Genomic DNA, 12,158 nt, shown 5'->3' on the forward strand with positions numbered 1-12,158 from the left:
GAAGCACCGTCATCGTTCTCCTTTGACACGCTGTACCGGGAGCTCCGGGGCGTCGAGAGAGTCGGCACCCGAGAAACGTAGGCACCGAGAGGATTGCTTCCCCTCGATACAGGCGGTGCCAATGCATCGGTCGCCTAGCAGCCCGGTACCTGTTTCCGATACTCAACGGATTCTGACACCGCCTGTTCCACCGACCCCGCAGCCTTCTCCAATGGCAGCTCTCGAAGAGCGCATCCGGACCTTGTTTCCAGAAATTCTGGAGGGACTGCTACAACAATCAGCTTCGGTGTCAGGGGTGCTTGCGCCTTCTGTACCTGCTGCTGCAGCGGTGTCTGGCCCTTTGCCTGCAATGAGGTCCCCGACTGCGGCATCCATTTCGGCTGCCACCCAGGTCGACTCCCCTTCGACGTCGGTGGAGGGAGCTTCACCGCAGTTGGACCGGGCATCTGCCTCTCAACATCACCATAGAGGACATCATTCCTCGGCGTCGAAGCACCTTAACTCAGGTTTTATCCGACACTGAGCAGGAGCGTTCATGGGAGTCAGATGAGGATCCCAGGTACTTCTCTTCTGATGAGTCCTTTGGGATTCCCTCTGATCCTTCCCCTCTGCTAGAAAGGAGACTCTCTCCACCGAATAATCTGTCCTTTTCCTCTTTTGTCCAGGAAATGGCTACGGTTATTCCCTTCCCTGTGGAGTTTGAGGATGAGCCCAGGACTGAGATGCTTGAGGCCTTGGATTATTCTTCTCCACCTAAAGAGACTGTGACAGTTCCTCTACATAAGGTACTGAAGGAAGTCCTTATGCGAAACTGGTCAGCCCCTCTGTCTGGTCCCATGATCCCGAAAAAAGCTGAATCCCAGTGTCGGATCCACAGTGAACCGGGGTTGATGAGGTCTCAGGGTAGAACTCTTGATTCTTTTTGGAGGAAGACGTACCAGGCCGCTATGCTCACAGCCAAGATCCAGTCATACCAGCTCTTCACGAGCGTGCACTTGCGGGTCTCGATACGGCAACTGTCGAGCTTGGTTGATACACTCCCTACGGAGCTGGTCGAGCCTTTTTGCCAGGTGGTCAGGCAGCTTCCCAGTGCTACCAAGCTGCGGGGAGTCTAGAGGATGTAATCCAACTGTCCACCGACTTCCGGAATTCTCTGCAGTGGTGGGCGATTCGATCCAATCTGACTTTGGGGCGTCCATTCCAAATTCCTCGGTCACAAAAAGTGCTGACGATGGATGCATCCCTCCTGGGGTGGGGAGCTCATGTAGATGGGCTTCACACTCAAGGAGCCTGGTCCTTTCAGGAAACAGGTCTTCAGATCAATCTCCTGGAATTGCGAATGATCTGGAACGTTCTAAAGGCTTTCAGAGACCGGCTGTCCAACCAAATCATTTTGATTCAGACAATCAGGTTGCCATGTATTACACCAACAAGCAGGGGGGGGGGGGGGGGGGGGGGGGCACAGGATCTCACCCTCTGTGTCAGGAAGCCGTCCAGATGTGGCTTTGGGCTTCCCGTCACGGCATGTTTCTCCAAGCCACTTATCTGGCAGGTGTAAGCAACAGTCTGGCCGACAGATTGAGCAGGATAATGCAACCTCACGAGTGGTCACTGAACATGGGCATAGTCCACAAGATCTTCCAAGCTTGGGCACCCCCTTGGTAGATCTTTTTGCCACTCAGATCAATCTCAAGGTCCCTCAGTTCTGTTCCAGGCTTCAGGCCCATGACAGACTAGTGTCGGATGCCTTTCTCCTGCATTGGGGGACAGGCCTTCAATATGCGTATCCTCCCATACCTCTAGTAGGGAAGACTTTGCTGAAACTCAAGCAAGACTGCAGAACCATGATCCTGATTGCGCCCTTCTGGCCGCGCCAGATTTTTGGTTCCCTCTTTTTCCCCTCCTATGGAATTCAATCAGACCCCATTTCCTCCTTAGGAGAGATGTGATCTCCATGTGCGAGTCTTTCCTTCCCTGCTTTTGTTAAGGAGATGGCGTCTGCCCTCCCTACTAAGTTAGAAATGGAGGATGAGCCCAGGGCTGAGGTGTTCGAGGTTTTAGACTAAGACTCTCCTCCTAAAGAGGCTGTGACTGTCCTTCTTCACAAGATCCTATGTGATGTTCAGGTGAAAAATTGGGAATCCCGGTTATGCCCAAAAAGATGCCATGTATCAGATTCAAAATCCACCTGGGTTTGATAGGCCATAGCTGCCTCATCACTTTTTGGTGGTTAAATCCTTGCTCGTGTTACAGGAGTTCCTGGGACTTTGCCTAGGCTCCCCCAGGCAGGAAGGCCCCAACACTGTGTTTGGGTGTAAGATGTACCAGGTCTCGATGCTCATCTCACGTATACAATCATTCCAGCTCTTCACGAGTCTTTACTTGCGGTCCTTGGTGCACAGTATGTCTGATTTGGCGGATACTCTCCCACCGGTGCAGGCCTCAAGTCACTACGCCTATTGGTCAAAAAGCAGAAGGCTTGACGTAAGTTTCTGACTAGGGGCGCTTTTGACACCTTTGATATAGCATCAGGAATCTCTGCTCAGAATATAGTGATGCACAGATTCTCATGGCTGTTTGTTTCTGACTTGGACCCGGTGGTTCAGCAGAGGTTGGCGGATACTGTGGAGACAACCCTTTTGGGCAAAAGGTGGAAAAGGTTGCTGACCTTTTCAGCAAGTAGGCAGCACAAATAGAAGCGGTGATGCAGGGAATGAGGAGCAGACATGAGTTCACCAAAACAGATTTATTGAAGAAGGACCCAACTTGGCCAAGTTTCAGCTTTTCCTTCGTCAGGGGTCTACAAGCATATATTAATAAAAACCACAATTAAAATCCCAATAGTCCAAAAAATAGATACAAATATAAAGATAAAAAATGTTAGACATCCAAAAACTAAAAGACACATCACCACCAAATTACTTCAAAACAAATACATTTTGAAAATGCGAAACTAATTATAAAAAATGAATAGAATACCCTCAGTTTTGCGTGTTCAAAATTATGCATGAATCGATCCGTTTGGTTATAAAACGTTTTAAAATCAGCACAACTTTGAATATTTGAAGGATCAAAGCCTCTAGCTTAAAATTTTTGAAATGTTTGGATTATTGCATTTAAACATACTCTTTTTGACCTTGAAGTGTTTGAAATATGTAAAGATGGGTGGCTGTAGCCCCTCACATTCCAATGTCATAATTGGAATACATATAAAATGACTGCCTGGAACACATAAAATTTTAAGCTTCTTTGAGCTTCTTTGAGCTTTTAAAGTAGTGTTTTTGAATGAAAATTGGTGATTCCAGGTAGGTAGATGGTGTTCTATGAACTGTTATAATCAGTTTTATGTTTTTAGAATTTTACATGAATTGATCTGTTTTTTTTCAGGAAACATTTTTAAATCAGCACAATTTTTAATATTTGAAAAATTAAACCTTCTGATTTTAATTTCAGACATTTTTATATTGAGTTTGTACAAATGTTTCATGGTATTTTGAAAGCGTCTGGAGTGATATCAATGTGGCACCTTTACCTCAGCCATGCAGCATATAAACCTGCTAGTTCATGTGTGGTGGTTTTCATGTTGATCAGCGAGGAGGAACTTTGCAAGCCAGAGTGTTTGCTGTTGTGTGTTCCCTCACTTTTTAAATTCATTTATTGGCATTATGCGCCATTTAAATTATTTTTTTAAAGCTGCTTCTTAAATAAATTTTGCTGCTTGTAGGCACTGCTGAGATGCTTCTATTTGTTTCACTACAATTTTCACTATTAGGTGTAAGCAGGGGCGTATCTGGACTCCGGCGGTAGGGGGGGCCAGAGCCAGAGGGAGGGGGCACATTTTAGCCCCCCCGCCGCCCCCCTCCCCGCCATTGCCGGACACCCCCCTCCCTTCCCGCTGCCAACCCTCCCTCCCCGCCGTCGCTTACTTTTGCTGGCGGGGGACCCCAACCCCCGCCAGCCGAGATCTGCTTCCTCCTCCGAGTCCTACCTTTAAAAATATTTCTTCAGCTGGCAGGGGACTCCAACCCCCGCCAGCCGACCCGAGATCTTCTTTAACTTTCTTCTATCTTCGTCCTCCGCGTGGCCGGCGATGTGTTGCTGCTGTTGTGCAAAGCTGAAATCCAGTTTCGGAGTCTGATGTCGCAGCACGTTACGACATCAGTCAGACTCTGAAACTGGATTTCAGCTTTGCACAACAGCAGCAACACGTCGCCGGCCACGTGGAGGACGAAGATAGAAGAAAGTTAAAGAAGATCTCGGGTCGGCTGGCGGGGGTTGGAGTCCCCCGCCAGCTGAAGAAATATTTTAAAGGTAGGACTCGGAGGAGGAAGCGGATCTTGGCTGGCGGGGGTTGGGGTCCCCCGCCAGCAAACGTAAGCGACGGAGGGGAGGGTTGACGGTGGTAGGGGGGCCAGAGCGAAATCTGCAGGGGCCCAGGCCCCTGTGGCCCCACGCAGATACACCCCTGGGTGTAAGTGTCCTGTGGGACCCAAATAGGTATATAATATGTATTCACATGTAGTGTTAACAAATTATGTATCACTTGTTAGTAGTGGGGGGAAAAAGCCTCAAGGTGCCTGGGCCAAAAACGATACCACAAGCAACATTTGATCCCGTTGACCTATCACTTGGTCTTAAGAGGATCCACTCCTCATCATGGGCAAAAAACCACCCCAGAGTCACAAAGGAAAAATGATATTGGGAAAACATCCTCATTGATCTTATTGCTCCTAATGTAGGTTGCTGCTCTGAATGAACCAACTCTTCATCTGCATAAATCAAGCAAAAGATGAATGGTGTATTACTTAGCTTATTTTTGATGGTCTGTTAATCTCCACGGTTGCCACAGCTTCCTTTTCCCCGGAAAATCTTTTTTGCAAAGTCCCTCTTTGCCTTCCTTATCAGCGCTTTGCATTTGACTTGACATTCCTTATGCTGTTATTATTTTCAGTCGGTTCCTTCTTCCATTTTCTGAAAGATTTTCTTTTAGCTCTAATAGCTTCCTTCACCTCACTTGTTATCCATGCCAGCTATCATTTGGTCTTCCTCCCTCCTTTTTTAATACACGGAATATATTTGGCCTGAGCTTCCAGGATGGTATTTTTAAACAGCATCCACGCCTGATGTAAATTTTTGACCCTCACTGCTGCTCCTCTGAGTTTGGGGTTTTTTTTTCACCTTCTCATTTTATCATAGTCTCCTTTTTGAAAGTTAAATGCTAATGTATTGAATTTCCTGTTTATACTTACTCCAAAGCTAATATCAAATCTGATCATTGTTGTCAAGCGGCCCCATCACCATTACCTCCCGCATTAGATCATGCACTCCACTAAGGACTAGGTCTAGAATTTTTCCTTCTCTTGTTGTCTCCTGTACCAGCTGCTCCATAAAGCAATCCTGATGTTACATTTACCCATTTTTATCTTGTTGCCCAGTTTGTTAGCCTCCCTAATTTCCAATAACATTTCCACATCCGTCTGTTCATTCTGGCCAGGCAGAAGGTAGTACACTTCTGTCACTATCCTTTTCCCCTTTACACATGGAATCGAGTCCATAGGGATTCCAAGATGTGTTTTGTTTCCTGCAGAATTTTCAATCTGTTTGATTCAAGGCCCTCTTAAACGTACAATTCTATCCCTCCACCAATTCGATCCACCCTATCACTATGATATAATTTTTACCCCGGTATGACAGTGTCCTACTGGTTATCCTCCTTCCATCAGGTCTCAGAGATGCCTGATTTTTCATTTAGTGCAATATATTCTAACTCTCCCATCTTATTTCTTAGGCTTCTAGCATTCACATATAGACATTTCAAGCTGGCTGTTGTTCCTATTTACATCATACTCCGTGCTTGACAGTATTAATTTGCAATCTTTTGTCTGATTTTTATTTTTATTTAAGGACAGCTGATCTACTACGGTCTCTTTTGCAACCTCACTATCGGGATACCCTATCTTCCCTGTTTTGGTGATATCTTTAAAAGATACCTTATTCCAATCCATGCTCTTTTGATTGACTGTCGACCTTACCCCAGTCTCAAGTTTAAAAGCTGCTCTATCTCCTTTTTAAATGCCGATGCCAGCAACCTGGTCCCACCCTGGTTAAGGTGGAGCCCATCCTTTCGGAATAGACTCCCCCTTCCCCAGAATGTTGCCCAGTTCTTAACAAATCTAAAACCCTCCTCCATACACCATTGTCTCATCCATGCATTGAGACTCCAGAGCTCTGCCTGTCTTGGGCTCTGCGCGTGGAACTGGTAGCACTTCAGACAGAAAATGCTACCCTAGAGGTTCTGGATTTGAGCTTTCTACCTAAGAGCCTAAATTTGGCTTCCAGAACCTCTCTCCCACATTTTCCTATTGCTTCCAGGAAAGATTCCTCTAAGAGGTGTTACTCTTTTAAGTGGAAGAGGTTTGCTGTCTGGTGTGAGGGCAAAGCCTTAGATCCCTTCTCTTGCTCTATACAAAAACTGCTTGAATACCTCCTATACCTCTGAGTCTGGCTTGAAAACCAACTTTGTAAGGGTTCATCTCAGTGCAATTGGTGCATATCATGGTGTAGGAGGCAAGTCCTTCTCTCTACAGCCTTTAGTTGTTCACTTCATGAGAGATTTGTTGTTGACAAAGCCCCCCCCCCCCCCCCCCCCCACCAGTGTGTCTTGGAATCTCAACATAATCCTCACCCAGCTGTTGAAAGCTCCTTTTGAGCCTCTGAATTTCTGTCATCTGAAGTTTTTGACCTGGAAAGTTGTGTTTCTGGTGGCGGTCACTTCAGCTTGCATAGTAAGTGAGCTCTAGGCCCTGGTAGCACCCCTACCACATACTATGTCATCACAACAGAGTAGTCTTCCACACACACCCTAAGTTCCTTCCTAAGGTAGTGTCAGAGTTCCATCTTAACCAGTCAGTTGTTCTGCCAACATTTTTCCCAAAACCTCATGCCCTTCCCGGCGAAAGTGCACTGCATACTTTAGACTGTAAGTGAGCCTTAGCCTTCTGTCTGGAGTGGATTAAAGCCACCCAGCTTTTCGTTTCTTTTGACCCCAACAGGTTGGGGGTGGCCATTTGCAAGCGCACACTTTCAAATTGGATAGCAGATTGCATCTCTTTTGCTTATGCCTAGGCTGAGCTGACTCTTGAGGGTCATCTCATGACTCACAGTGTCAGGGTCATGACTACGTCGGTAGCCCACTTGGGATAAGGCTCCATAGAGGAGATTTGCAAGACTGCAACGTGGTCTTCAGTCCTCACATTCTCTTCCCACTACTGTTTGGATCAGGGCACCCGATGCTACAGTCACTTTAGACAGGCAGTTCTGCAGAATTTGTTCAGTGTCTAGAATCCAACTCCACCCTCCTAGGCCCTGTTTTATTTTGTTCCAGGCTGCACCTACATAGCTAGTGTGTATATAGTTTAAGGTTGATTGAGCTTTTAGTCTCGATGTTTCGAGACTCAATTATCCTAGCTTTCTTGTTTTCAGTGAGACATTCCTAGATGTGAGAATATGAAGGCCTGCTTGACCTCGGAGAGAGCAAAGATACTTACCTTTAGCTGGTGTTCTCCAAGGACAGCAGGCTGATTATTCTCACATACCCTCCCACCTCCCCTAGGAGTTGTCTTTAGATATAGGCTTTTTGATTTTTCACCTGACTAGAGGACCCACATTTGCACATTGGGCAGGAAGGCATCAGTGCATGCACTGTGGGGTGCTTCTAGAGCTTTCTAGCTAGTCAGCCTCCGCACTGGGCTCTGTCAGATGACATCACCCAGATGTACGAATAATCAGCCTGCTGTTCTCGAAGAACACCAGCTACAGGTAAATATCTTTGCTTTATTGTCACCTGACTTTCATATCTATTTTTGGTTGAAACCACATATATTTTAGGATTGTACTAGCTCACAGATTCAATGATAGATGTACACTAGTAAATGCTACTTAAGGGGGGGGGGGCATATTTCAAAATTTGGAGAGATTCTAGTGACTTTTTTTTTTATTCACATAATTATCAAATGTGGATTTTTAGTCTGCTGATTTTTTTATATTAAAACTATTCATTCTGTATGTTATTCCTGTTTCTCTAACACTTGCTTCTTTGCAGCAACATGAAGCAGAGGTTAAACAGCTGTCAGAAACCCTTAAAGAAAAGATTAAAGAAAACAAACGGCTCAAGTCATCTTTTGACACCTTGAAAGATCTGAATGATTCTTTAAAAAAAGAGGTAAAGATTGATGCTTTATATCTCTTCTAAATACAGTAGTTCATAGTAGGGATGTGCATTCATCTGAAATGACATGAGAAATGTCAATTAAATCTTTTTTAACCTGAAACAAAAAAATAATTTTGTTTTCTTTCCTCATGTCAGTAGGGTGCATTACTAACGGTTATATGTAAGCCACATTGAGCCTGCAAAAAGGTGGGAAAATGTGGGATACAAATGTAACAAATAATAATAACCCCTAAGTAAAACAAAAATCTAGTACATAGATGAACAATTTTAGTTCTGAAGGGTTGCAATCAAGTTTTTCCTCTGAAAATATGCTATCTAATCTCATACTAAATGTGTTGAAATATGCACAGTTTTCAGTTTAGATATCCCAGAAACTAACTCAATTTGCAGTCCTTGAGTACAGTAGTTGGCTAGCTCTACTATAACTATGAAAACTGTGTAAAGTAATTACAAAGTATGTATGATTCCATTAAATGAGTTAATGGTATGGTTCTTAAACATTCCAGCTACACATAAAGGGCCAGATTCTATATGGAGTTTAAAAACTCAGCGTGAAAAACATTTCCACCTAAGTGTATTCTATAAGCAGTGCCTAGATTTAGACACAGTATATAGAATACGCTTAGTCGATATCCTAGCGCTAAAACTATGCTCATCCATTTACACCAGTGACAACGTGGCATAAGTACCAGTGTGTAGATTTAGGCGCAGAGGGCCATATTCTATAACAACGTGCATAAAATTTGGAATACCCACAAAACTCCCACTTCCCTGCCCATAACCACACCCCTTTTATGCCTACGCATTCAAAGTTAGGCGCAATGCTTTACAGAATACGCTTAGGGAGTTGTGCGTAAAAATTCAAATCATTGCCAATTAGTGCATATTATTACTTGTTAAGTACTGTTAACAACACAGATGGGCTATTAAGCCAATTAAGTTATGTGCAGCGTTATAGATGACACTTGGAAACTAGGCACACTGTATAGAATCAGGGGGAAAGGGAGTAATTCATATGAAATATTTCCCATGTGTGAATCTTGTTTTCTCCGAGGACAAGCAGGGTTATTTATTCTCACAAGTGGGTGACGCTGATCCACGTTGCCTGGTCCAGAACTTATAACAGGTATCAGTAGAGCTTTGTGGAGCATGAGACATGCTTCACCCTGCATACGCGAGTGTCTTTCCGCCCGCAGCGAGAACACGGTCTCCTCAGCCTCACAATTCCGTGGTGGTGGAATCTGCTTTTAAAAGAGCTAGGAGTTCCAGGGACTATGCCTCTGTGCCCCCGGGTAGAGAAGCAAGAACCCTGGATTCTTTTGGGTGGAAGATGTATCAGGCTTCAACTCTCATCTCCCAAATAGTCATATTGGAGTAGAGGAGTGGCCTAGTGGTTAGGGTGGTGGACTCTGGTCCTGGGGAACTGAGGAACTGAGTTCAATTCCCACTTCAGGCACAGGCAGCTCTTTGTGACTGTGGGCAAGTCACTTAACCCTCCATTGCCCCAGGTACAAATATAAGTACCTGTATATAATATGTAAGCTGCATTGAGCCTGCCATGAGTGGGAAAGCGCGGGGTACAAATGTATGTGGCATCCAGGATCTCTGAACAGAGTATAGCAATGCGTAGACTTTCATGGCTGCATGTTTCTGACTTGGAACTTTCTGTTCAGCAGGAGCAAACCAAAAAACATACTGATACCATCTCTTCTCTCTCCTGACGAGCGCCTTCTGCATCTGCTTCCTCAGCTAGGAGGACTTTTGGCAAACCAAGGAGGAGTGCCTATTACTATCAGAGGCATAGGTACAATATCTTGGCTCGCCAAACTGTTCAGGCTCAACCCCAGTGCGCTCATTCACATCAACAGTGTGCGCCAAAGGCCCCTGCTGATCCCCAGGCAAAGCAAGGGATGAGCTTTTGACTGGCTCCAGGACAGTAAAAATGTCCTTCTCGGATGACTTGCCGGTCGGGGGTAGGCTGAAGTTTTTTCACGAAAGGTAGCCCCTTATAATCTCCGACCGGTGGATTCTTCAAATAGTTCGTCTCAGACATGCAGTCAGTTGGTATCTAAAACCTCCAAATTCCTTCAGCTCTCAGCACAGGCAGGTACTTGCAAAGGAGCTCTCAGCCCTTCTGAAGGCCAATGCAGTCGAGCCCATTCCACCAGGGGAGGAAGGGTGGGGATTCTATTCCAGATACGTGTGCAAAAGAAGACCCGGGGGTGGGGGGGACTGCATCCCATCCTAGACCTAAGGGTTCTGAACAAATTTCTTGTCCAAGAAAAGTTCTGGATGATTTCCCTGGGCACCCGTCTCCCAGTGATTCAGGAAAACAATTGGCTATGCTCGCTGGATTTAAAGAATGCATATACTCACATCTCGATACTTCCAGCCCACTGGACGTATCTTCGATTTCAGCTGAGAACACATCACTTTCAGTACCGCGTGTTGCCTTTTAGCCTCTCATCAGCTCCCAAATGTCTAGCTGGAGTTGCAGCATTGCTGTGCAGACTGGGAGTCCATGTGTTCCCATATCTCGACCATTGGCTGGTAAAGAGCACCACTTTGGCTGGTGTTCAGGAGTCCATGCTAATGACTGTTTGGGTGCTTGAGCTACTAGGGTTCATTTTAAACTACCTCAAGTCCCATCTTCACCCTGTCCAGCGATTGGAGTTCATAGGAGCCCTGCTTGATAAACAGAAGGTTCGAGCCTACCTTCCTGACACGAGAGCAGACACTCTTGTTGCGCTCGCTTCCAAAGTTCGAGCCTCTCTAAAGGTCACAGCTTCGCAGATGTTGAGATTGTTGGACCATATGACTTCCACAGTGTATGTTAAACCCATAAACCCATGACACGTCTTCAAATGAGATCAGCTCAATGGACCCTGGCTTCTCAGTGGTATCAAGTCACAGAGAGCCTCAAAGATGTCATCCAAGTGTCTCCAGAGCTTGTAAGCTCCCTTCAGTGGTGGACCATTTGATCCAATTTGACTCTGGGACTTCCATTCCAAATTCCTCAGCCACAACAAAGTTCTGATGACTGATGCATCTCTCCTGGGATGGTGAGCTCAGATAGATGGGCTTCACACCCAAGGTCTTTGGTCCACTCAGGAGACAAATCTTTAGAGCAGTCTTTCAGAGATCGGCTGTCTCACCAAATTGTACTCATCTATACAGACAATCAGGTTGCAATGTATTACACCAATAAGCAGAGGGGCGCCGGATCATGCCCTCTGTCAGGAAGCTGTCTTGTGGCATTGGGCTCGCCAGCAAGGCATCTTTCTTTTAGCCACTTATTTGGCGGGCAAAAACAATACCCTGGCTGACAGACTGAGCAGGATAATGCAACCACACGACTAGTCTCTCAATATGGGCATAACCCACAAGATCTTCCGAGCATGGGGCACCCTCTCAGTGGATCTTTTTGCCACTCAGATCAACAACAAAGTCTCTCAGTTCTGTTTCAGGATTCAGGCCCACGACAGACTAGTGTCATATGCCTTCCTCCTCAGTTGGGGGACGGGTCTTCTGGTATGCGTATCTTTCCATACTTCTGTTGGGGAAAACTTCGTTAAAACTCAAGCAAGACCGTGGAACCATGATTCTGATTGTGCCGTACTGACCGCAGCATATATGATTCCCTCGTCTTCTGGAGTTATCCTCCGAAGAACCATGGAGATTTGAGTGTTTTCTGGCCCTCATCACGTAGAACGAAGGTTCTCTTCTACATTCCAATCTCCAGTCTCTGGCTCTCACAGCTTGGATGTTGAGAGCCTAGAATTCACTTGCTTGGGTCTTTCAGAGGGGTCTCCTGGGTCTTGCTGGCTTCCAGGAAAGACTCCACTAAATGGTGCTATTCTTTCACATGAAGGAGGTTTGTCGTCTGATGTGAGAGCAAGGCCATAGATCCCCTTGCTTGCCCTACACA

The 12,158-nt window shown here is 45.7% G+C and overlaps 1 protein-coding gene across 4 annotated transcripts in view; it reads left to right on the plus strand.

Annotated features, from left to right (window-relative positions):
• The window catches only part of CCDC138 (coiled-coil domain containing 138), a 152,036-nt gene that overhangs the window by 64,982 nt on the left and 74,896 nt on the right, over positions 1-12,158 (plus strand). For all 4 annotated transcript variants that reach the window (XM_030201476.1, XM_030201475.1, XM_030201474.1 and 1 more), the window contains exon 7: positions 8,102-8,221. In XM_030201476.1, coding sequence (XP_030057336.1) covers positions 8,102-8,221 — 120 coding nt within the window. The remainder of the gene's footprint in view (positions 1-8,101; positions 8,222-12,158) is intronic.

Source organism: Microcaecilia unicolor, chromosome 4, assembly GCF_901765095.1.
Source record: "Microcaecilia unicolor chromosome 4, aMicUni1.1, whole genome shotgun sequence".
NCBI classification, from domain to species: Eukaryota; Metazoa; Chordata; class Amphibia; order Gymnophiona; family Siphonopidae; genus Microcaecilia; species Microcaecilia unicolor.